At 45.0% G+C, this 24,103-nt stretch overlaps 4 protein-coding genes across 13 annotated transcripts; 2 read left to right on the top strand and 2 right to left on the bottom strand.

The window, feature by feature from the left end:
- The first annotated feature begins 102 nt into the window (after positions 1-102).
- On the top strand, positions 103-9,565 carry LOC128427350 (circularly permutated Ras protein 1). Of its 5 annotated transcripts, none has more exons than XM_053414449.1 (21): positions 103-288; positions 569-663; positions 1,365-1,616; positions 2,680-2,901; positions 3,003-3,134; positions 3,215-3,295; positions 3,402-3,475; positions 3,651-3,815; positions 3,914-3,955; positions 4,058-4,147; positions 4,433-4,584; positions 4,782-4,863; positions 5,136-5,266; positions 5,375-5,459; positions 5,564-5,670; positions 6,156-6,268; positions 6,849-6,966; positions 7,442-7,582; positions 8,237-8,330; positions 8,425-8,451; positions 8,563-9,565. In XM_053414449.1, the coding sequence occupies exons 1-21, from the start codon at positions 245-247 to the stop codon at positions 8,650-8,652; spliced, it is 2,337 nt and encodes a 778-aa protein (XP_053270424.1). In that variant the 5' UTR covers positions 103-244; the 3' UTR covers positions 8,653-9,565. The 5 variants fall into 5 exon arrangements, with proteins under 5 accessions (XP_053270424.1, XP_053270423.1, XP_053270427.1 ...); XM_053414448.1 differs by having other exon boundaries at positions 8,560-9,565; XM_053414452.1 differs by having other exon boundaries at positions 1,346-1,616; positions 8,560-9,565.
- gjz1 (gap junction protein zeta 1) lies at positions 9,117-11,178 on the bottom strand. 2 transcript variants are annotated; one of them, XM_053414454.1, is made up of 2 exons: positions 11,121-11,178; positions 9,117-10,466 (listed from the first exon to the last, which is right to left on the bottom strand). In XM_053414454.1, the coding sequence occupies exon 2, from the start codon at positions 10,438-10,440 to the stop codon at positions 9,721-9,723; it is 720 nt and encodes a 239-aa protein (XP_053270429.1). In that variant the 5' UTR covers positions 10,441-10,466; positions 11,121-11,178; the 3' UTR covers positions 9,117-9,720. The 2 variants fall into 2 exon arrangements, with proteins under 2 accessions (XP_053270429.1, XP_053270428.1); XM_053414453.1 differs by having other exon boundaries at positions 9,117-10,492; positions 11,121-11,169.
- A 142-nt stretch (positions 11,179-11,320) lies between these two features.
- znf668 (zinc finger protein 668) lies at positions 11,321-15,478 on the bottom strand. 2 transcript variants are annotated; one of them, XM_053413442.1, is made up of 2 exons: positions 15,339-15,478; positions 11,321-13,879 (listed from the first exon to the last, which is right to left on the bottom strand). In XM_053413442.1, the coding sequence occupies exon 2, from the start codon at positions 13,869-13,871 to the stop codon at positions 11,892-11,894; it is 1,980 nt and encodes a 659-aa protein (XP_053269417.1). In that variant the 5' UTR covers positions 13,872-13,879; positions 15,339-15,478; the 3' UTR covers positions 11,321-11,891. The 2 variants fall into 2 exon arrangements, with proteins under 2 accessions (XP_053269417.1, XP_053269416.1); XM_053413441.1 differs by lacking the exon at positions 15,339-15,478 and adding an exon at positions 14,468-14,947.
- Positions 14,102-24,076, top strand: znf646 (zinc finger protein 646). 4 transcript variants are annotated; one of them, XM_053413438.1, is made up of 4 exons: positions 14,102-14,278; positions 15,842-18,657; positions 18,880-19,959; positions 20,426-24,076. In XM_053413438.1, exons 2-4 carry the CDS (start codon positions 16,046-16,048, stop codon positions 21,312-21,314), a joined length of 4,581 nt encoding a protein of 1,526 aa, XP_053269413.1. In that variant the 5' UTR covers positions 14,102-14,278; positions 15,842-16,045; the 3' UTR covers positions 21,315-24,076. The 4 variants fall into 4 exon arrangements, with proteins under 4 accessions (XP_053269413.1, XP_053269414.1, XP_053269415.1 ...); XM_053413439.1 differs by lacking the exon at positions 14,102-14,278 and adding an exon at positions 14,347-14,490; XM_053413440.1 differs by lacking the exon at positions 14,102-14,278 and adding an exon at positions 14,498-14,643.
- Positions 24,077-24,103: the final 27 nt, after the last annotated feature.

Below are 24,103 nucleotides of genomic sequence, written 5' to 3'. Positions count from 1 at the left end.
GCCTCATCCACCCATTGCATTCACATTCATGAATGTTTAACTCTTGTCTTGCAATAAATCTGTGACTAACCACCCAACCTCTCACACACACCCACACCCACACACACACAAACACCCTCCACTCTACAGTATCTATAGTTAGAAAGAAAACCGGTTGGACAACATCTCCGTGGCTCAAACAATGAGTGACAGGACGTCACACAGGAGTTGAAACATTTGTAAGACCTGGGATAGTTTCTTGTTTATGGTTGCACTGTACCCTCGGCATTCAAACCACTCTCCTCGTGTGTGAGTATACAATATATACAATATATCTCTTCTTTAAGAGAACTGGTTCAATTTATATCACATAAAGACGTTGGATGCCTTGAGACTGCTTCTTAAAAGCTGTATCAATATCCACATGCTCCCAATGGAAAATCCTTCTGTTATTACTTTGAGAACTTTATTTGCTATGGCTTGGATTGGATAATTTTCTTCGTTATGAGTTGAAGTTGTGACCGTACACTATTTGTTGTTGTTATCAGGTGTCGTGTTAATTATTGTCCTTTTCCTAACACACAGGCAGATCCACAATGGAATTTGCTTGTGGGTTTGTTTATGTCCCGCCAGTGACTCAGATGGACGGCCAAAGATCCAACGCCAATGTCGTTAAACGCTCAGGTGTGAACTCTTTCTACTCGTATAAAAGAAAAAATACCGAACACAGTTTAACTTGTCTTGACACACTCATGTGACATTTTTGGCTCCCAGTTGCTCTTAAGTATTAGTTTCCTGGTTTTGTGATCTGCGGGATCCAGACACAGAGGTATTCCGTAGCTTCACTGGAGTTTGACACCAGAAAAGTGTTTCAGCTGAAGCATGAACAGGAAACATCGGATTCTAACATCGTTCTGAAAGACCCTCTTTGAAGAAATCCATTTAAGAGGAAAAGAGCTTTCACTCTGCTGTGTCTGCTGTGATTCATTTCTCCCGCTGTCAGCTCCATTATCTGACAGCCGTCAAAAGGCAATCTGGAAATTTTAGGAAATCATTGTCTAAAGTATGAATTGAGAGAAAGATACAGTTTAAAGCCAAGCATATCAAAGACTGATGGTAAGCATGTAAAAGTATCTACAGCTGGATTGTCCCTTGCTTCCTTCCTCGAAAGCTGCCTGAGTGACTGGTTGGTCAGGTACTGTCATGTATAATGTAACCAGTGACACAGAGACACACAGGAGACACTCCTTTCAGATTTCTTGCTCAGAATTGTATGGGTCACATTTTCTCACAGAGGAAGTTGTTTTGTCTGAGATGCACATTTCTCCTGCAGGAAACTGTTCAGCATTAACTGCCTTTGTATCAGTTTTCTCTTTGTCTTTCAGCTCTACTCCCTCCTAGTAACCATATTCGTCCTCGGATGCCCCCCCCTCCTCCGCCAACAAACTCTGCAGAACCCAAATCGCCAAAATTCCCCACAACAACCTCCAAAATCTTTGAGCAGTTGGAGAAGAGCCTACTGAAAAAGGTTGTGAAGCCCAGTGTCTTCTACGAAAATGAAGAATTTCACAATAAAACTGGTGCAGCTTTATCCGTCAGTGCAACAGGCCAGCAGACGGCATCTCGTCGAAGGGCAGGTACAGTGAATGTGGAAGAATGAATTTGTAAATCTTTGGCTGAGCACAGTCAGTTTAACACCATATCTTAAAGGAGTAATTCACCCAAAATTCTGTGTTATCCATGGCTGCCAAACACGTTAGCCACTACTCTTACACTTATTGAAGGTAATTATTCAATTTCATTTTCAGAAACGGCTTGCTCACATTCAGAATTACACACATATATCTCAGACCTAGAAGAGTTTCGCACTAGAACAGCTCCATCAGTTTCCATACACAACCATACACAATTCTCTGTGATGTGCATATTGATATGAACAATGAACTTTGAAGTAAAGGGTAGAAATGTTACTTTTAGTCTGAATGTTTGAATGTATAACCCTAACCCTATGCAAAAGTTGTTTGGAGAACTTTGAATAACGTTTTCTCTTCATAAAGAGTCCCTTAACCAAAAACTGAACCGGGAAAACAGAACATTCAAGCGACAAAAATATCTAGATAGATATATAGATAGATAAATAGATAGATTGATTAATAGATAGATAGATAGATAGATAGATAGATAGATAGATTAATAGATAGATAAATTGATAGATAGATAGACTAATAGATGAATAGATAGATAGATAGATAGATAAATAGATAGATCGATTAATAGATAGATAGATAGATAGATAGATAGATAGATAGATAGATAGATAAATAGATGAATAGATAGATCGATTAATAGATAGATAGATAGATAAATAGATAGATAGATATATAGATAGATAGATAGATAGATAGATAGATAGATAGATAGATAGATAGATAGATAGATAGATAGATAGATAGATAAATAGATAGATAGATAAATAGATAGATCGATTAATAGATATATAAATTGATAGATAGATATATGAATAGATGAATAGATAGATAGATGAAATGTTGCATATATACATTGATACAATGAAACATTGTTGCATAAATACATTGTTATAGAGATTTATAGGTAGATTGTTACATAGATACATTGATCCATACATAGATTGGTCGATCAATCCATTCCTAACCGTCTGCTCCTGACTTCTTCACGCAGCCCTTCTTCCACCGCACATGAAACCTGCAGACAACAGCCAGTCCCCTCCTGGCAGCCAGCCACTCAACAGCAATCAGACATTTGTCTATGACCTGCCAATTAAAGAGTTAGATTTAAACACGCAGCCCTGGGATCCAAACTACTTATACAGTATACCAGAAGGCACTGGGGGCGAGGTGAAGCTGCCAGAAAATACTACCACTGTGGCGGGTCCGACACCAGGTGAGCAGGCATCTTTTTTTTTCCTAATTGTACCTAGATTTAACGAATTTAAGGAAGGGTAAGATCATTTTCATTTTCTCTGCTCTCATCTCAAACCCAAGCCCCAGCCCTCCCACCAAGACCCTCATTCATGAAGTCAATGCCAGAGTACCTGGTGCTGATACCCTCGTCAAACTCAGCTCCTTCATCCTCCCAGAAATCGCCCTCAACTTCATCACTTTCCAACTCTGATGGTAAGCACCTGTCAAGCTGTGAAAACACCAATAAAGGCTAGAATAACACAAAACGCTGATTTTGAATTCTTCCCACTCAGGTTCAGCAGAGAAGGAGCCTCTTCCCGGAAATCCTAACGTCGTCCTAGTCAGTTTAGGGAAATTACTCTCGGAGGAAAGAGGTCAGTAAACTTTTATCATCGCCATAAAACCTTCATGAGTGGCCCTCTAATTTCATTTTCAGTATTATTATCTGTAATGATGACAATGATGTCTGCATAATTCCAGTGCAGCCCATTGTAGGCAAACCTACCTCCTGCTCCCAGTGTGGCTCTGTGCTGGACTCCTGCTATTACAACGTGGTAAGACCAAAAGTCATTGATTTCAAATGTGAAGAACAACTGTAAATCTCCCTGTAATCACTTCGAGCATAAGCGCTATTGATCCTAACATAATAAATAATTGGGATTAAGTGGGTCTGTTTTTGTGTCAGACATTGGGCCCAGTTAATGTTCCTCACTTTATGCCGAACTGCAGGTAAATAAGTGTCACTTCTGTGGAACCTGCGAGTCGACCAGCCCTCCCAGTATAGCTCCCTGTATTAACTTCCTCCTCAACCCGGATGAAAAGCCCCTGTGCGCTGCCGACGCTCTGCTGCTCTTCTGCATCGACACCTCAGGCTCCATGAGCATCACCTCCCAGGTAAAGTCACAGACCTGACACGGCCGCTGTGGATTCTTGGCCGACATTCACAAATTCAACATGTGATGTCTTCAACTGATCAGATTCTCATTTTGAAGGTGTCAGTAGGTGAGCAGCTCGTCCACCGATCCCGTCTCCAGGTGAGATTTCCCACATTTCTAAAAAGTGTAATGTCAAAATTATAGTCCAGAAATGAAATGAAGATGCTTCTGGTGAATAAAAAAATATTGTGTTCTTAACAGTTTGTGCAGGAAGCTGTGATACAGTGTGTTCAGAGACTAAGTGAACAGCGACCAGACGTGAGAGTGGGGCTCATCACCTTCAACCATCAGGTACACACTGTTTTCCCCCTGATAGCGATCTATTTCTTATGGTATATGTTGTATTCCAATCTTTCAGGTTTATCTCCTGTTTATATATCATCCTTTTCTTGTTCTTACTGTTTCTGTATTTCTGTGAGTCACCGCGTCTTTTTCTCTCTGATTCGATGTCAGCGAAATGGAATTTCTTCAGTCTTCAGTTCTATCAGAAAGCATCTTTGTAATCTGGAAAAACACTTTGAACAGTATGTTTTATTGCTGTTGCTTTTGTTTATGCCCTGATCTTGGTATTGCCAGGTTACGATGCATGGTCATGATAACGTCACATCACATTTCCTGAGCGGAGATGAGTTGACTGACAGCAACCGTCTGAAAGAGGCTGCAGCCAGTTTCCCCAGTCCACCTCCACTATCGCAGACCAAGGACTTCTTACAGGGACAAGTTATGGGGTATAAATATATTTATATTTATTTATGTGTGTTTGTGTGCATGTGTGTATGTGTGTGTGTTTGATTCTGTGTGTGTGTGTGTGTGTGTGTGTGTGTGTATATATGTATGTATGTATGTATGTATGTATGTATGTTCATATGATGATACCTGTTTTATTTTCAAATAACAAAAATGTTGTTCTGTTCTTTTTTTAAAGATTATCTGAAAGTGGGACCACAGCTCTGGGTCCAGCTGCTCTCCTGGCAATTGCAATGGCCTCAAGACAGCCAGGGTCCAATGTAGGTTTGGCTTTTCAACATTGTTGAGTGAAAAGCATCAAGGAATCACTCAAAGTTTATTAAGCGTTGCATGTTGACCCTGATGTACAGACAATTTATTTCCCCTGCATTGAACAGGCCTGTATAGATTTCTGTTTATTTTATCAGAGGATTCATTCATATTTTCTTTTAATGCTGCACTTTGAACTAGATGCACTGTGACAAACACAGTTTTGATGTGTCACCTCTTCGTTTTTCTATTTTCTAAAAACAATAAACTCCTGATCTTGAAGGTCATTGTCTGCACAGATGGGAAGGCCAACACAGAGTTGGGAAATCTGGAGATGGAGGACAATGATGCCCACAGCCTCCTCTCATCCACCATCTTCTACCAGGAGCTGGGCGAGTACGCCGCTAAGCAGGGGTCTGTACACATCTGTAAATCAATATCAAGAATGGAAATGTGCGATCAAGCATATTACACAACTTCTCTGTGATGAAGATGATGCTGAAATATGCTTCTCCCAATTAGTGTGACGGTGTCTGTGCTGTCCATAGAGGGAACAGACTGCAGGCTGGACGAGCTGGGACGACTCGCCGACCGCACCGGCGGCAAAGTAAGTGAGCTGAGGAAACCAGTGTCGCACCAGATCCGTCGTTACTTTCTACAAATCAAGTCTTGCATTTTTAATGTCCTTGTGTTTTGACTCTTTTCCTCCAGGTGGTGATATCCAGTCCAAACCGGCTGCACCCAGAGTTCGAACAGATCATTGACAACAGGACCACAGCTACACACTGTACCGTCACGTTACTGCTGCCCAAATCCCTGTAAGAGCCACACCGTGTTTCAATATAACTAAGAAGAATGACACTCAGTGCAGATTCCTCCGCAAAGGACCAGCAGTCCCATCAAATTCAAACAAGCTGTACCAAACCTGATTTTTCTTTCATCAAGATCCATGGATAATTTCCTGGGAAATCGGTGACGATATAAACAAATTAATAATCCTAATTCACAATGATAAAGAAAGTGAAAAAGAAAACCTGGATCCAGCCCTTGATCCGGATCCGTAACAAATCTTAACAGGGTTCTTTCCTGAGTCGTACCACATCCTTCCACCAGGTTTTATGGCAATAAAGTAGTTTTTCTTACAAACCAACCAACAAACAAACTGACAAAAGTGAAAACATAACCTCCTTGCCAGAGGTAAACATTGGTCTAGATATTTGGCACATGAAAGAATTTGGAAGCATTTTCAATTGCATTACTAACTAGGTCCTGCAGGATTGATGGATGTTCTTCTTCGCTGCAGACGAATGAGAGGAGAGAAGGAGTCTGGACACAGAGTGATCCGAGAGTTAGGGAATGTGGCCCCGGACACAGAGATCACATTCCAGTTTGGAGTCAACGAACTGGACACAGAAGGTGAGAAAAGAAACAGCCGTCCCCACTTACAGACAGTCTGTATTTTTATAAATTTTTTCAGTTTTTCTAGTCGCAGATCTAACAAGCGTTAGATCTGCGACTAGAAAAACTGAAAAAATCAATTTCAGGATTGTCGCAGGTCGTGTTCTGATGTGTGCGCTGCCAGGTCTTGCAGGATGCTGATTGCTGTTGCAACACTGTGAGGGAGCCGGAGGCTCTGACAAACAAAAGCTAACCAGGCCAAAAAAGCTGCTGTAATGAATAACAGAAGAAATCCAAGTGGTGCCAATTGTGGTCAGAGAGGGATTTGGATGCACATGTAACAACCTGTTATTTCTCTAAAAAGAAAAAGACACTTCTATTAATGAAGATCGATGACCCCGACCTTTAACCTTTGATCACCGAACTCTATTCAATTCATCCTTGAGTCGATCCGAACATTTGTAGCAAAAATTGAAGGAGTTTTCTCCATGCGATCTTGAGATATTATGTTCAAAAGGATGGGACGTACAGGCATGGAGTCCTTAAAAGACGATGAACCCTCTGGACTGACATCTGTGTTCTGTCTGCTTCCGCTCAGCGTCGGCTCCAGCCCCTGGAAGCCGTGTGTGCATCCAGCTGCTGATCAGGTACCGGCAGAGGAACGGAGAGAGGATGCTCCGGGTGATAACTGCAAACCGAGATGTTACCGATGACAGGTGATGATGCTGTTTCCATAACCGCGGCGCTTCACGCACTCGCACCTACAAACACACACCGCTGCTGTGCTGCACTCAGCTTCATGAATTCTTGAGGCGTCGGGGGTTTAAAGTCTTTATCTTCTGATACCTCTCATCAACGAGCCGCCCTCAGGACAACAGTTGATTGGATGTGTTATTTCACGACAATCTCGGAGAAGCTTTGGGAAAAGCAGCTTTGAAAATCCAACGAGAGCGGCTGTGGCTGAGACACTGGGGCCCCCTCACCCTGAAGAAATGTGTAAATCATATTTCTTATCAATTCTAACATTGAGTCCCCCAGTAAGTTAACCTCTCAACCCAGTCTGTCTCCATCACATCCTCGTCCTAGCGGCTACAAAGCAGTGTGTGTGTTTGCACTGTGACACAATGGCAAGGCTGAAGCTGTAAACGCTGAGACGCACCCTCATGATCAAAGTGTGACCGTCCTTCGCAGCTCGGCGGCCCTGTCCTCCCTGTCCCTGGCCATCATTCAGCTCAACTCGTCACAGGCCAGCGCCGCCCTGGCTGTCAGGGGCCGCATCCTGGACGCCAGGAGGGAAGGGGAGCTGCAGAGGAAGCTGATAGAGAGAGCGATGTGAGTTACAGAGGGGGGGGAACTGAGTGAGCAGATAAATTACACTGAGATCTGACAACTGGTTTTAAATGAGGGGGATTCTATGTCTACGTATACATTATTATATACAGTATAAATTAGAAAATATAAGAGAGGTCAAATCTTATTGTGAAGTTTTAAAAGGGGGCGAGTGTAAAATCACTTTTTATTAAATAACATGAGCGAACCTATAATTATTCCTGCATTTGAAGATGAGACTGAACACTTGGTTTAGTTGCACAGTAGAAATGTACAAATGAATCTTATTCTGAAGAACTATTGTTATTGTTTATAGATAACAACCTTAAGTGTCCAAGTAGGTTTTTTAACTTGCAAGGAATGTTCTATGGTGTTGGGTGTCCAACAGACAAAATAGGCATTAATATAGAGTTAACTTAAAAAATATTACTTTAGAACAAAAATTCTACCAAAAAATTAATATTCATGAAATAAAGGTAAACAACGTATAATAAATGTTTACAAAATTGAAGGGTTAGATTGCAAAGATATAACTTTATGCCTGTATCCCCTTTAATTTCGTTTTCCTCTTTGCAATAAACTCATTGCATTCTTTGTATTGGAGTGTATTCCAGTGTTTCCCAGGCTGTGCAGCTCATGTGCTGTCTGTGTTTGCAGTGAATATAATCACAGTGCCCAGGACCAACAGACTTACCAAGAATGGGTTTTAACCATGGAGCCGATATACAACAACATTCATAGCTTGACCCGGGTGAGTTTACACTGCACGTTTCTTTGATTCAGTGCTCCACATTAATCAAAACCACCGAAATTAAATTCTTATTCCCCCCCCCCCCCCCCCCCAGAGACAATCAGTCATCTCAGACTCACAGGTAACACATTGTCCTTATACTGTCCTTACACAGCGTAGTACTAAAATACTGCATTGCCCATTGTGCTCAATCTTTTTTCTGATAATTTTCCAACTCTTCACCCGTCAGCAGTCTCTAACAGATGCTGGAGCGGCGCTGCTCTACACCATGAAGCACAGCAACAGGAAGTCCATCACACTGAAGAACAAAGTTAAACTCTAGTTTCTACACTTTTTTTTTTTACCTTGCTGGAGGAAACTCATGAGCGACAGGGATGAATACAACTGCTGTTTGACTTTGTCTGACTGTATAAATATCCTTTTAATATTATACAATGTAAATGTATCACTGTATAAATCGGCTGAAAACAAGCTCATCTGTGTCAAAAACATTCATTTCTCTGTAAGATGTCTGTCCACGTTGCACACACAAACTGCTGAGGCCGTGCACAGTGTATTTGACACCTTCCCGGTGACAGTAAGAGCTTTTGTGTTGACAAAAAAAAACAACCTGACTCAGAAACACATCATGCAGCTCACACCCAGGTCCTCTGGTTTCAGCAAAAATGCATCTCACAGCGTCCAACCCTGATTGTGATGATTATTTAATTGTGTTGTAAAACATGTGATTTGTAACCACCAAATTGGATCATGCAACCAAAACTTAATAACACCAGAGCAGCTGAGGATCATTAAAAGTCAAGTTTATTTATGAGGCACATTTCCCAGGACACAGGGGATCATCAGAATGCTTCACATGAAAACACGAAATAAGAACGGAGCTAAAAGACTGAGAAGTGTGAGGTCTGTAAAGAATTAAAACATTCAAACTCATACAATGTTACAGTTCAAATTAAAAGCGTGAGGTCAACAAAAATGATAAAACCTGTTGTGGGATCCTCTAATATCTTTTTTCCACTTTGCAAGTGAATGCAGCATTATCATGTTTTGTTTTAATTCTACAGGAACATGAGCTGAGAGTTCTGGAGGGTTCATATTGTGGAAGCAAGTGTTTTAATCTGTCCATAAGCCATTAACTGATGAATAGACAAGTAGGAACCTTCATCCATAATTTTGACTGCTTATCCTTTAAATGTCGAGAGGAGGCTTATGGAGGAAATGTGTTTTTCTAGATCTCAATAAGATATGTATCCATTAATTCTGGCTAAATTGAAGATATTGTGGCTTGTTTTGTAGTTCACGGTATCTGCTGTTTGCCTGGAAACATTTTAACCTGTTGTTGTTGTTGTTGTTGTCATAATGCTACAAGGTAAACATGCTGTGTCAGTGTTTAAAAGTGGCAAAGATAGTGAACAATGGCATAGATACAAAATGATGTTGAACAAACCACAATCATGCCTGAAATAGAAGCCAAAGCGTAGATCGACATGCGTTTCTCTGGAGCGGCCCTCACAACACAAACACGCAACTCAGGGCAAATATCCGTGGAACATTTGAACGGACCATTATCCAGAGCCGGCAGGTTCCAACCCAACAGAACAAAGACAAACCAGGATTCAATCAGGATACGCAGAGTGATGCTGAGCAGGTAGAAGCCCACTGTGCCTCTGTCTCTACGGAGATTGATCACCATCTTCCCTGGGGTGTCTTCGGTGTCTTTGGTCCCAACCCGAGCCTCCCCGGTTCCCTGGCCCGCCAGCTCCATGTCGGCCTTCACCTGGCCGCTCCTCTTCTCGGCCCGGGAGCGCAGGTGAGAGGTGAACAGCTCCATGATCATGACGGAGAGGATGACCAGGACAAACAGGAAGTTCCAGGCCGACACCATGGGTTTGTGGAACAGTCCGTTGAAGCAGGCTTTGGTGCAGAGGCTGTCCCCGGTGCCGTTGCAGGTGAAGTCCGAGTCCATCTTGTGGAAGGGCAGCTCAGCCAGGAAGAGGATCACCACGCGGATGCACAGGAAGCCGAACCACAGCGAGCGGCCCGTGTAGTTGGTGGTGGCATCCACTGCTGTCCGCAGGATGGGGATGAGGCCGGTTACCAACGCTGCCATCGTCACCACTGGTTCTTGTTTAGAATCTAAGAGTGGAAAGGTTGGAACTATGCTAAAAAAATGTATATAATTGATCACGTTTGAGGTACTTATACTTTCTACTTCAATTCTATACTTATTTTCCTTATCATTTAAAAAATAAACTTGTATTTTTATTGTACATTGTTCCTCATTTTACATTTGTTTGACAATTTGGTTACAAGATCATTCTCGGGTCCAAATATTTATGAAATACAGAAGATTTCTAAAGATTAAACTAATGGTAACAATTTTTTTGCATAGGACCATGTGGAATAACATCAGTGTATGTGACATCTTGTTACATATGAGAAGTCGAGTTATTAACATCTCAGAAAAAAAGCCTGAAAAAATTTTTGCCTTCAGATTTTTTATTATTTCCTGCTTTGTGAATCATTTCATAATTCATTTCTATATCTTTTCTGTGTGCGGCAGAAATTTGAATTTTTAATTTCAAGTTTAACGTTTATATCAGCTGAGAAAAATATAAAGTTACTTCACAATCCTAGTAGAACTTACAAAACTTGTCTGAATAATAGGTTGCAGTACACACACACACAAAAGCTTAAGTACTTTTTCTCATTTGCTCATATACACACTCACTCCATTTGTTTTTATGGATTGAAGTTAACTGGAATAAAGCGTGACTGATGACATCTTACCTTTAAGGGTTGCAGTCGGCTAATGGAGTGACGCCACGCTCTTTGCATTCAATACTTTTGCAAGAGTTTTCAATGTCATCAATATATGTGTTACAGTTTCCCACCAGATGATGTGCTGAGTCAGTCTCACTTCACATTACATGGGCAACTCCCTATGCAACAGCTGGTTTTGAATTTACAGAAACAATAAATAAAACTAGTTTTTGCACAGGACACATTTTTTATTGGTATAAAAATTTAATTCCACTGATTTAATATTCAGGAATTCCTCTCTTCTTTTTTTTTTTCTAACTTAACACTTAATATAATATCAGATGACAGTGATTACAAATATCTCATACAGTAAAAGAAATTATGTTTATAAGATGGAAATATACAGAATGTAAAAAATGTCAGAGAAGCTATATGATTAAAATGTATTCTAAAAACATGTTTGCCAGATATCACAACAATTTTACGGTAATCAGCATTTACTGTATTTTTGCAACAACACTTTTTTATGAGATTACAACAGATAAGACAATTCCTTAATCAGCTAATTATAGTAGCGCGTATATTTTAAAATATGAACATCATATGTAACAACTTACAAATATCATGGCAATACAAAACAGGGACAGAGCAGTGAAATGAATTGTAGGAGAATCTGTTTTGACATTTTTGAAGGAAGATATTTTGAAATATAATACGATATTTTTCTAAATAAGACCAATCGTCACAAAAGATTTAAGGCAACAGTCTAAATGTTTGTGGAACCAAAAATCGGACGGCTTACAGTCCCTCTTCTTTCACCAAGTACTCGGGCAGAGTCTGAAAACCAGTCACTGGTACAGTCACTGGGACCGTCAGCGATATGGCGCTGGGTTCGACCGTGGAGGGGGAAACCTCGCTGGGGGGGGGAGGAGAGGGGAGCGGGTCCGTGTGGATGATGTTCAAGTCACTGAGCTGCTGGGCCGGGTCTGCGTGAGTCCGTAAGTGCTTGCGAAGGTAGGCGGCAAACAGGAAGGCTTTGCCGCAGTGGGGGCAGCTGTGGGGTTTGTTGGCGGAGTGGATCTTCTGGTGTTTACGCAGGCCCGATTTGTTGAGGAAGCCTTTGCCGCAGCTGCTGCAGACATGAGGCCTCGGCTTGGGATGCTGCTTCTCGTGCTCCTGTAAATCGGCCAGCTGTGCAAACTCGGCCTGGCAGGTTTCGCAGACGTGCGAGCCCAGCGGCACAATTTTGGCAACATTCGGGGGAGCGGAGTCGACGGAGTGCAGGTTTTCATGGGCCTGAACTTCATCCCAGGTTCCGAATGTAGCATCACAGTGTGTACAGGAGAACTGAGGGAGAGTGGTGTGGGGGGGGAAGCCTGAAGCTGATCCGGCCTCTGTCTCCTGCTGCTGTTCCTGCTGCTGCTGCTGCTCAGCCTGCTCAGCCAGGTGAGTTCTCTCGTGTTTGCGCAGACTTGAGGACACGACAAACGACTTCAGACACTCCTCACATTTGAAAGGCCTCTCGCCCGAGTGCACGCGCCGGTGCTTGTTGAGGCTGGAGCGCTCGGCGAAGGACTTGTCGCACTCGGTGCAGGAAAAGGGCCGGAGTCCCGTGTGGACGAGCATGTGGCGCCGCAGATCCCAGGATGCCACGAAGGCCTTGTCACAGCTCTGGCATTTGTAGGGTCGCTCTCCAGAGTGCACACGCTCGTGCACGGCCAGATCGGCCGGCTGCCTGAACCTCTTGGAACACTTGTCGCAGGGGTAGGGCTTGAAACCCAAGTGGGCTCGCTGGTGGCGACGGAAACTGGACGGGTCGGAAAACATCTTGCCGCACTGGGGACAGAGGAAGGGCTTCTCGCCGGAGTGAGTGCGGAGGTGGGACTGGTAGGAGGACAGCTGGGTGAAGCCTTTGCCACACTGCTCACACTGATAGGGTTTCTTCTGAGAGTGAATGCGCTGGTGGCAGGCCAGAGAGGAGGAGCGGGAGAACGCTTTGCCGCAGTCCGAGCACAGGTACGGCTTTTCTCCGGTGTGGGAGCGCTCGTGGTTCTTCAGGTCCTTCAGCTCCGTGTACGTTTTCCCGCACTCGTCACAGGCGTACGGCCGGTGGCCCTGGTGGTTCCGTCGGTGCTTTCGGAACACGGAGGGGTCGGCGAAACTCTTGCCGCACTCGGCACAGAAGTACGGCTTCTCTCCTGTGTGAGAGCGCATGTGCACCTTCAGCTTAGACAGGGTGGGGTAGCTCTTGGAGCACTGACGGCACGAGTAAGGCCGCTCGCCGCTGTGCTGGGTCATGTGGATCCTCAGGCATATGGCCTGCATGAAGGCCTTGCCACACTCGGTGCATATGAAAGGTTTCTCCCCGGTGTGAGAGCGGCTATGGTTGCGTAGCTCTGTGGGGGTCTTGTACGCCTTGTGACAGTCGGGACACTGAAAGGGACGCTGGGCCGAGTGAGTGCGCTCGTGCTTCGAGAGCTGAGCCTTGCTGGAGAATGTTTTGGTGCACTGAGAGCATGTGTGCGGCTGCTGCGGCGGCTGGCGGTCCTTCACGTGCGCTGAAAGCTTGTGGCTGCGCAGAGCTGACAGACTCTTGAAAGCCTCCGTGCACGCGGAGCATTTGAAGGAAGCTTTGGCTTTTGGAGGCCTGCCTCTGCCACGTTTCTTCACAGGCCGATCCCTCGGCGGCTCTTCCTCCTCCGGCTGGCTCTCTTCATCCTGAGAAGGGGGAGTGTGCTGCTCTGTGAGACGTGGGCTGCCAGGCTGAGGAGAGGCCATCTTTACATCTGCCAAGGGATGACATAAAAAGACTTTGTAATAATCATGTAAATAAACATCACATCAGCAGAGTGAGATTGAGAGATTGTAGATCTGCTCCAAGGGGCTTCAGGTTAAATCTCTACAAGACAACGTATGACCTGCTCAAATAGTGACAGTGACAGAGGCTGGTGAGGAACGAGGAACAAATGTGCATGATCGCATAATAGCAGAGATATGTGGGTGTGCATTCAATCACAAAATGGCTGGCATTAGGACCTCAGGGACAATAAGCTAACCGCCTTTGATGCCAGAGGAAGTGGCAATGACTCAGATCGCTGTGTATGAATGACGGACGTGGGGCCGAGCGGAGACGAGGCTCGAACATCACACGACCCTGCGATGGTGCTAACGACCGGACGCGACCTGTACGTATCCCTCTCCGCTAGCTTGACTGCTACGCTCCTTTTTCGTGTGTGTGTTGAACTAACTCAAAATGGCTGGCTTTAGGACCGCTTGCACCCACAGTGCCATCGTCGCTCCACGGGCTGCATTCCGCTAACAATAGCTGCGTTTAGCCCCGTGCGTGCGGGAGGGAAACCGGCGGCGTCTCTTACCTGAATCGGCACATTAACGGCTGGTGGGTGATGCCTGGAGAGAAAAAAAATGTCTGGTACACGAGTGTATTTACGGAGAGACGCGGTGACTGGCTGCGGGATGGGGGCCGGCTCTAGGACCATGATGACGAAAGCCCTCGGCCGGACGAGTGTGCAGCATTTTAATGCGTGTGATGGTAAAACACGCTCGAATAAAATTCATAACACACACGTGAGAACCACCGGGCAAACACACGACAGCTCCGATTAAGTTGGCACGTTCGCTGATGTGTAAACACCCCCCTCCCCTCCGAGGCTCGCAAGTCAGTGACAGAGCTAGCTGAGAGTGCTAACACCGGGGAAGCTAACTGTGTTTTTGGCATCTATACGAGAAGCAGAGGCGTGGTGTCGGGACGGACACGTGTTTGTATTTGGGTTTAGTGCTCGCTGGGCTGTGGGTTCATCGCCCAGTTCGCCGCGTTTTGTTTCACGCCAACTTTCAGCTCATCCACCGAGTTTCCCTTCAGAGGGGACGCATTTCACTGCTGCACATTTCCTGTTTCCTAGCAACAAGAGCAATGTGGGAACCGGGGATGGTCGAGAAAGAAAAAAAGACAATCGGGGGGGAAGGGGGGCACCCGCTACACCAAATACTGTTTTTATACTAATGAATGAAGGAACCGGTTCGGAGGCTCGCGTCGGATCGCCGCTGCTACAGGTATTTAATCCGACGCGCTCGCTTTAGCCGCGTTTCCGCGTTTGAAACCACTTCCAGGCGTTTTGGTGCAATGTTTGTTTAGCTAGCCGCGATGGTGCTGCTAACATTGGCTAGCTCCCTGCCCAGCTATAACCGTTTTGAACAGTTATGCACTTGTCGGCTCTTTCTGCTAACCTCGTGTGGAAGAGTGTGTCCGTTCAGCTTTGGTCTGTAATGTCGGTTACTGTGGATGCTCGTCTGTGCAATGAACCCGGAGAGAGCGAGCGAGAGGCGTTGGTCTCCCGGTTTATTGACATAGCTAGCGGCCGTTCAGTTAGCATGCTGGTGCACAAATGTAACGAACCGGCTCAGGCTGGGCACAGTCTCCAGCTAAGTGCATTCGAGCTTAATACATCTGCCTCTACTTCAGGTCACCTGCTGGTCAGATCAACATATTGTTATTTGTTTTACTTTCGAAAGATTCGATTAAGGGATCAGTATTAAGTAATTCATGTGTTTTGATTATTGTTGATCCTTAACAGCCACATGTGTATGTTAGCGAGAGGGACTCTTTGGAGAGAAACTACAATGATCTATGAAAAATGTCAACGTATACTTGACTTGCACAACTGGGAATTCTATTATTTAGTGCATGTATTTACCACCGCTCTAATCGTCCTGTCTTTTGTCCTCAACAGCTTTATTTGCCTGCTTCTCCTAAAGTCAACACTTGGTCGCCTGGAACTGGTTCCCAACGTTCCCTGTCTCCTCCCAGGACATTCCTTGGACCTCACTGTAAAGAGAACTAGTTGTAAACAGACAAGAAAGGCATCTAATGCATTTCCTCCCTGCATACCCCAACACCCTGTGTCTGGCACACGTTACTCAACTGATAGCTCGTAATGGCGCAAGACCGTGGCAGGACGTCACATTTTCCCTGCAAACAATGTGGCCTGGTATGTCCCAATATGCCCAGTCTGCTTGAACACATGGATGCACACCTTCTAGAAGAGGAGGAACGCAAGTTTAAATGTGACGAATGTGGCCGTGGATACAGGCACGCTGGTAGCCTGGCTAATCACAAGAAGACTCACGAAGTGGGCTCTTTTCAGTGTGACATATGTGGCAAAGACAACTCCAACGCCTTGTCCCTGAAGAGTCATCTCCGGAGCCACACTTCACAGAAGAAGTACTCCTGTGTACAGTGTGGGAAGAGTTTTCGTCTGGCATCACAGCTGACTACACACGAGAAGGTTCATCTCACCAGGCGAGTAAAAGAGCAGACGTTCAGGAAGATAGACGGGGAATATCCTGCACATGAAAATAGTGATCTAATTGAGGATGATCACCTCAACGAGCATTTAGCCGGTGTCGGAATGTCTACAGAAGACAGCCCGTTTGAGGACAAGGCGGAGGACGTTTATAATGCACAAGCCGAGTCCTCTGATGAGGCAGCAGATCGACCGTTCAAATGTGACCTGTGTGACAAAGCATACATTCATCACCGGAGCCTGACCAACCATAAAAAGACTCACCAGGTGGGAATGTTTGAGTGCACGGTCTGTTTCAAGCTGTTCAATAACATGGCTGCCCTGTACAGCCACCAGAGAACTCACAAGTCCAGGAGCGGGACAGACCCCGGTCCGATGGGCGGGTCCTTCACCGGCCCACCCCTAGGCCGGTTTTCTCCTCAGAACCAGAATCAAGTCAATTTCTGCCATTTGTGTCAGGTACTGTTCCCCAGCGATGAAGAGTTCCAAGAACACATCCAGATGCATAACTCTTCATCTATGACATTTGGCCTTCAGGGTCCCATGTCAGAGAGCCACAATATATCATACGACAACAGTATTGCTTCGCCTGAGTCTAATTTTTATGCATCGCCTATAAATAATATTCCCTCAGTATCATCAGTAGATCATCTTGGAGGTTTGGATCCACACCAGGAGCAAATATTAAGTAATGGTCACGTGTACTCGGACTGCTCCAATAATCAAACTCCATCTTCCAGTAGCACTCAGGGAGAACCCCCGATCCTAGACTCAAGCCTTCTCGACCCTGTCCTGGCGCACACACAGAACAACGACATGACAGCGGAGTTCGAGGAGACGTCCACTGCAGATTCCGCTGAGCGTCCCTTCAAGTGTCAAATCTGCGGTAAAAGCTACCGCCACTCTGGGAGTCTCATCAACCACAAAAGGTCCCATCAGGTCGGGATTTACCAGTGTTCCGTATGCAGAAAGAGTTATCCTCACCTGGCTGCCCTCAAGAGTCATCTTCGTCTCCACAAAGGTCAGTCGCCATCTTTTAGCCTCAACGCAGAGGGGGACTGGCTCTCCTCGGAGCCTCTGACTCTGGAGAATCAACAGGGATGCTTCTCCTCACATGAAGAGGAAGACGACACCCAGCCCCAGCTCGATATTGATCCGAAGGAAGGACTTGACCACAACAACGGATCAATGTACCATGAGCAGTTCAATCAGGACTTCTCCCAGGATATGACGGTGCATCTACCTCACAGTGAACACCTGATGCAGAGGCACATGTGTGCAGACTGCGGGGAGACTTTTTCAGACATCGCAGGGATTAAGTCTCACAGCTGTCCACTGCTACAACAGCAGCACGACACAACCAGCAGTGAGAGCAATGCAAACTTCCAGGAGAGTAATGGTCACTATTCCGTTGGAAACCCAGTGAGCAATGTCGGCTTTCACGGTCTGAATGGTAGCCATGATGATCAAAGTTACTTTGAACAAAACTTCCATCAAAATATGAGCAGTCATCCGCTGAATGGTGACGCAGAGGAGGATGACGCTGACGAGGAAGACGAGGAGGAGGAGGAGGAGGATGATGATGATGGAGATCTTTACGAGTGTTCTATATGTGGAAACAGCTACTCCAGCATGAGGGCTCTGAGGAGCCACCTCCGAGGGCACACGCAGGCTCACGGCACTCCTGCGAGCTCGGGGCCTTCCTCCATGTCCTCCCATGAAGAAGTGAAAGACGAGCTGGGAGAGATGATGATCTGTAGCACATGTGGGGAAAGTTTTGCCAATAGGCAGGACTTGGTTACCCATCAGCTTGTACATAACAAGGACCAGGTAGACGGCGGAAATCATTTACATATGAACACCAGCGATGTGTCCGGAGGCGCGGAGGAACCGCAGAGCATCATCTGCGGCAGCTGTGGAATATTCTGCACCAGCTACCATCATCTTGAGAGCCACGGCTGCACACCACAGAGGGCCGATGAGTCGGCCAATTGTAAAGAGGAAATGAAAGTGAACGACGCTGCCCAGCATGAGGACACGAGTCACGTGAAAGAAACATGCGCCACAGAGGCTCGTCAGTACAAGTGTGATCAATGTGGCCGGTCATACAGACACGCAGGCTCCCTCCTCAACCACAAAAAGTCCCACAAAACCGGTGTGTTCCGATGTCTCGTCTGCCAGAAACGCTTCTACAACCTGTTGGCCTTAAAAAACCATCAGAGATCCCACTTTGACATTAAGAGGTTAGTAACATCAATAATAGGTATATAATTATTTCATTTGTCACGCATGTTACAAATTTCCAATGTTTGTTGGAACTCATGAATAGTTGTTATGGCAGAAAACTGAAAATTGGCCTGTAAAGTCACAATTGTGTTTTGTCATCATGGCGTTTACCCTTGCGTAGACGGTTCCCTGTATTTCAAACTCCGAATGAAATCATTGAGTCTTCTCTCCTCCCACAGACACACTTGCAATGAGTGTGGGAAAGCCTTCAAAATCCAGAAGCAGCTATTGAACCACCAGCGACGGCACAAAGAGAACCAGGCCAAAATCCAGGAACTCAACAGCCAGATCCAGGCCCTCATGCAGATGAATGGGACCAGGCCAGATGGAGGAATGCAGCCCCTGACTTCAAATTCCAATCAGGCCTCTACCTCCGCTCGGCGCTCCAGGCGACTACCGGCCGGGGGACCGGCTCCAACGAAGCATGAGACTCCAGTCAAGTCCGAGGAAACGGGCGACCCACGACCTTTCGCCTGTGATCAGTGTGGGCGTACATATCGCCATGCAGGAAGTCTGGTCAACCACAGAAACTCCCATAAAACTGGTGAATATTACTGCTCTGTGTGTAACAACAGTTACTCCAATCAGCTAGCAATGAAAAACCACTTGCGCACCCACTTTGCATTCAAAAAGCACTCTTGCCAAAACTGTGGAAAAGGCTTCAGAGGCAAGAAGCAGCTATCAGCTCACGTCTGTGTGGCCCTCAGAAACGAAGGGGCCAGGACCAGGAGGGGCCTGAAACCCAGAGCCATTAAGTGTAAGGAATGTAAACAGGCCTTTCCCTCCGTTGACCAACTGGCAGCCCACACCTGCGATGGACCTTCAGGCAGCACGGACGCCCAAAAGAATATATTTCCAAGAAAGGAGGAGCGACCGTTCACATGCAACATATGTAATCGCAGCTACCGCCACGCAGGCTCCCTGCTGAACCACAAAAACACCCACAAGACCGGAACCTTCAGCTGCACCGTCTGCTCCAAGCCCTTCACTAACCCCATGGCCCTGCGCAATCACACGCGCATCCACACGCAGAAGAAGAAGTACGTGTGTCTCACGTGTGGAAAGGCCTTCCGCCTCGCCAGCATCCTGCATAACCACCAGCGGGTCCACAACCGCATGGCCAGTCACTTCAGCTGCACGGCGTGTGGGAAGAGTTTCCAGGGCCGGTCCGGTCTGAAGAGACACCGCTGCCGCAGAGGTCAGGGGAGCTCGATAAGAGCTGGAGTCCAGCAGTCGGAGAGAGGAGACAAGTGCTTCACGTGAGTGAAAGTTCCATTTTGACCTCAGTGTCAACATTTTGTTATCATGTATTTTGTCTTTATATAAGAAAACTATCCTGACCCGACTGATTAGACATATTGGCCAATATTAGTTTATTGCAGATGTAACAGTACTAGTGAATAAGTTAGGCCAATAAGTTATCAGAAATTGAAGTATGTAAATAGTTTGATTATTTTATTCACCAGAAATTAATGACAAGTTTATTGTTCAGCTGCGAAATGTCCTGTTCACTCCATATATTGATTTAAGTAATGAAAAAACAACAACTTTTAAATGAGCAATATTGGCCTAAATATTTAGTTTTGACAGTATTGTAATGTTTAAAGATAGTAAAGAAATATTAGTATCAGTAATTTGCTGTGTTAGAAGTAATTTGCTATTTGTTTGAATGATCTGGATTGCAGTTTGTGTTAGGGACTGAACATACACATATCCCTGCTGCAGGTGTGACCTGTGTGGGCGCTCCTACCGGCACGCCGGCTCCCTCCTCAACCATAAAAAGACACACTCCGAAAACCTCCACCATTGTACCTTGTGTCTCCAGACATTTCCTGATTCTCTCACTCTGCAGATTCACTCGCAGATGAGACGTCATTGCTGCCCCGAGTGTGGTAAGACCTTCTGCCTGGTCGCGCACCTGCAGAACCACATGGAGGTGCACGCCAAGGAGCGGGCTGTGGTCTGCAACCTCTGCCAGCAGAGCTTTCCCACCACAGACAGTTACCAGCAGCACCACGACATGCACCACAGGGATCAGGGCCCCTATCAACAAGCTGTGGAGGAACCCATAACTAACAACTTCTGCTGGGACTCAGGAATAAATCCGACCTTGGGCATCGACGGCCTGCACAAGCCGGTTCCACCACCTCTGTCCCACATTCCAGGAAGCCTCCCCGAATCACCGAGCGACACCGCCGGCACGGAGGAGAAGAGCCACGTCTGTGAGCACTGTGGCCGCACTTATCGCCACGCCGGCTCCCTGCTCAACCACAAGAACAGCCACAAGACGGGCTCCTTCTTCTGCTCCATCTGCCAGAAGGAGTTCACCAACCTGATGGCCCTCAAGAACCACCGGCGCATTCACACGGAGCCCAAGCGCTACCAGTGCCTGGATTGTGGAAAGGCGTTCCGCGTGTCCACCCAGCTCATATGTCACCGGAGGATCCACACCAAAGAGAAGCCCTTCGCCTGCCTGCTGTGCGATAAGAGCTTTTCCAGCAAGTCCAACCTGCGGCACCATCAGAAGATGCACCAGAACACGCAGGGCTACGACTCTTCTTTCAGCATGGAGGCTGACACGTTTATGGACCTGGACATGGGGTCTTTCCTCTGAAGTAGTGGTGCAGACTAAACAAGAGAAGAGGACAACTGATCCTCTTACAGATCTTGCATTTGTCCCTCTATCAGTAATTGTAAAACAGTATTTTTTTTCTTTCTTCAGAAAGTGCACCTTGGTCCGGACAGAGGCTCCTTTTTGAAAACGCACATTTCATTACTGATACCCAGTCTTACCTCGGCAACAGACGGCAGCATCACTGAAAAGTCTCCAGAGAGTCATCTTTTAATACGGCCTGAATGTTTTTCTGTGAATACACAGGATCCCAGAATACAGGGCGGGCGATTTTAAAAAAAAAAAAAAAAAAAAAAAAAAAAAAAAAAAAAACGATCGCCTATCATTCCTCAATGACCAACCAAAGTGAACAGAAAAGTGCAGCCCAGGTCCGTGTACGAATATTAACACAGATACCATGTTTTTTTGTAAGACTACTGGTGAGCTCTCCTCTCTTGCTATGTACAAATGTGTTCAGTGCCTCTGTAAGTTCCTTAGATAACAAAATATACAAACTATATTTATCTTTGAATCCTTTTGTTAGCTTTGCCGTCAATCTCGGAGGACTGCTCGCTTTTTCCTCTGGGAGCTCACATAGGGCAAGCCTGTTATTATAAAGTCAAATACCTCTGGGTGTGTCCAAAGGTCAGTGGCAAAGTGATTTACCGAAATCATATTAATAGTTGTACTGCTAATAATAATCCAGTTGAGTGACCTTGTATGCTAAAAATTGATGTATTTATTAATTTATTTCCTGTTATTTTATGTCCATATTTTATTAGAAAAAAAACTTTTTATGAATGTTGTACAAAGAGAAAAATCTGTCTTCTGGAGCTCGTGTAGCCTGTAAGGAAGTTCATCAGTGGATCTCTGACTCCTTAACGCTCATCGGGTACAACAGGCAGGAATGAATTGAGCCACGGAGGGTGTGTTATTGGCGGCACTCAGGGGAAACCTTCAAAAGGAACAGACCTGACGTGTAAAACCTTGTAGATAATCAGTCTGAAGCAAACAGAGCATTTTTTTATTTGTACTCGTGCCATTTCCACGTGTTTCTATTTGATCTAGTCTAACGGTCGAAGTCACTCCGTGTCGCTGCAGCTTCAACATGCAGCGCCCGCCGTTATCCATGTTAGAGTTTTAAAAAGCCTCAGTCGTGTAGAAGAGCCAGTGCCTAAAAGATAAACAGATTGTAGCAGTAAAATGTAGACAAACCACCTCTCACTCTACTTGTTAAACTGTAAAACAATGTTTTTCTGTTTGTCTGCTACATTTGTTTTGTCTTTTTAAGTATTCTGATGATTTATGAATCTTTTCCGCCACCAAACTTTTAAAATGTCTTAAGCATTTAACAACAGAAAAAAAAAACCCTGAGGGGGAAGTGGTTCCTTTTCCCCCTCGTTCTTTATCATTTTATTTCTCTGTCACAAATGCTGTATATGAATCATATAGAATGACTTTGCATCTGTAAATTCAAACACACATGTGGCCGGGATGCCTAATTTCTGCTAAGCACAAGCGTCACTGCCAACATACCAGAGCTTTGTGGATTTACTGTCTCGATTTCATGAATCACTCGTGTTCTATAAAAAATGTGCAATTTTTCTTTTTGCCAAGTTGTCTGAGGTGAATGTTGTTCCTGAAACGAGTTCCGTTTAAAGAAAAAAAAACTGAATCTCCATTAAGTGAACACATGGCCTTTCTTTTTTATATAACAATCTGAAATTAGATTTTCCTCATGCCATTAACATTGTATTGTGTGCGTATGTTTGTTTAGCACTGGTCAGAAGTAAGAAATACCTCAGAGGGCCCTGCCTACGTAGTTCTGCTACTTACTGCCTCACGCAGCGTAATTGTAGGGAATACACTGTATCCACACAAACTCAGATAGTTACATATTGTAAGACGTGGAGTGAATGAAGCATCAGTTTTAAGGTTTTACTTTCGTCGTAGGCGGAAATCCTACTGTGGTTGTTTCTCCCGTTGTTGAGTTCAATTTGCACTTGCGTATTGCGACGTTTTGAGTCTGAGGAGGACTGGAGGAACCGAGTCGGCCACCTGGTAGTTCACCTCCGCTCGCTCTGTGGGTCGTAATATTTAAGCAATACGCTGAAATTGTTTTTCAGTGCACAGACCGAGCTCATCTCATTTGTCTTCATTGGAGTCGGTATTCTGACACAAGCCTTGGAAGAAAAAGAAAAAACCACACGATAACTTCCCATCTGCCATCTTTGTTACATTATTTAAAAGCTCATCTGTATTAACTGACATTGTCACATGCCATGGTAGCCTACATGTAAAACGACGGGATACGCATTTCAGTTAAAACTGTAAACTGACTTTATTTTTGTACGAGGTTCACGTCCTGATTCCCTGTGGCACTTAACACATTCACATCCTCTGTCATTGATCACAATCACAGCCTGGTATTGGTGGCGTGTGCGTTAATCTCAGAGCTCTCTGTAAATATGAGAACAAAACTGTCGGCTGGATCCCTGTACATTCAATGCAAGATTTTGTTCAGCGGGAGAAAACTACTAGATTAGCTATTGTGTAATAAAAAAACAACATATACCACACGTTCTGATTGAATGCGTTTTCAGTGCTCGCAAAAATGTCTGCTCAGTATTTAATTCATATTTATATAACTATTTTGTCACTCAGAAGTGTAGATTTCTACTTATTTGTTAGAGTGTAGTTTAGAAATATGAGCAAATTATTGATAAAACTAGTTGACATGAATTAAAAGACTTGGAAAAACGAAATGTGTTTGCTTCTTGTCCGTATTGGTC

This window comes from Pleuronectes platessa, chromosome 21, assembly GCF_947347685.1.
Source record: "Pleuronectes platessa chromosome 21, fPlePla1.1, whole genome shotgun sequence".
Lineage (NCBI taxonomy): Eukaryota > Metazoa > Chordata > Actinopteri > Pleuronectiformes > Pleuronectidae > Pleuronectes > Pleuronectes platessa.
Note: the sequence above shows the minus strand (reverse complement) of the source record. Positions and strands in the feature narration are given on the sequence as shown.

Excerpts from the sequence above, each read along its gene's own strand:
- gjz1 (XM_053414454.1), bottom strand. The coding sequence starts at position 10,440 with ATGGCAGCGTTGGTAACCGGCCTCATCCCCATCCTGCGGACAGCAGTG.
- LOC128427350 (XM_053414448.1), top strand. The coding sequence starts at position 245 with ATGGTTGCACTGTACCCTCGGCATTCAAACCACTCTCCTCGTGT. Across the intron at positions 7,583-8,236 it reads AAGCTGATAGAGAGAGCGAT|TGAATATAATCACAGTGCCC; the intron begins GTGAGTTACAGA and ends CTGTGTTTGCAG. Across the intron at positions 8,452-8,559 it reads CAGTCATCTCAGACTCACAG|CAGTCTCTAACAGATGCTGG; the intron begins GTAACACATTGT and ends TTCACCCGTCAG.
- znf668 (XM_053413442.1), bottom strand. The coding sequence starts at position 13,871 with ATGGCCTCTCCTCAGCCTGGCAGCCCACGTCTCACAGAGCAGCACACT.
- znf646 (XM_053413438.1), top strand. The coding sequence starts at position 16,046 with ATGGCGCAAGACCGTGGCAGGACGTCACATTTTCCCTGCAAACAATGT. Across the intron at positions 18,658-18,879 it reads TCCCACTTTGACATTAAGAG|ACACACTTGCAATGAGTGTG; the intron begins GTTAGTAACATC and ends CTCCTCCCACAG. Across the intron at positions 19,960-20,425 it reads AGAGGAGACAAGTGCTTCAC|GTGTGACCTGTGTGGGCGCT; the intron begins GTGAGTGAAAGT and ends TCCCTGCTGCAG.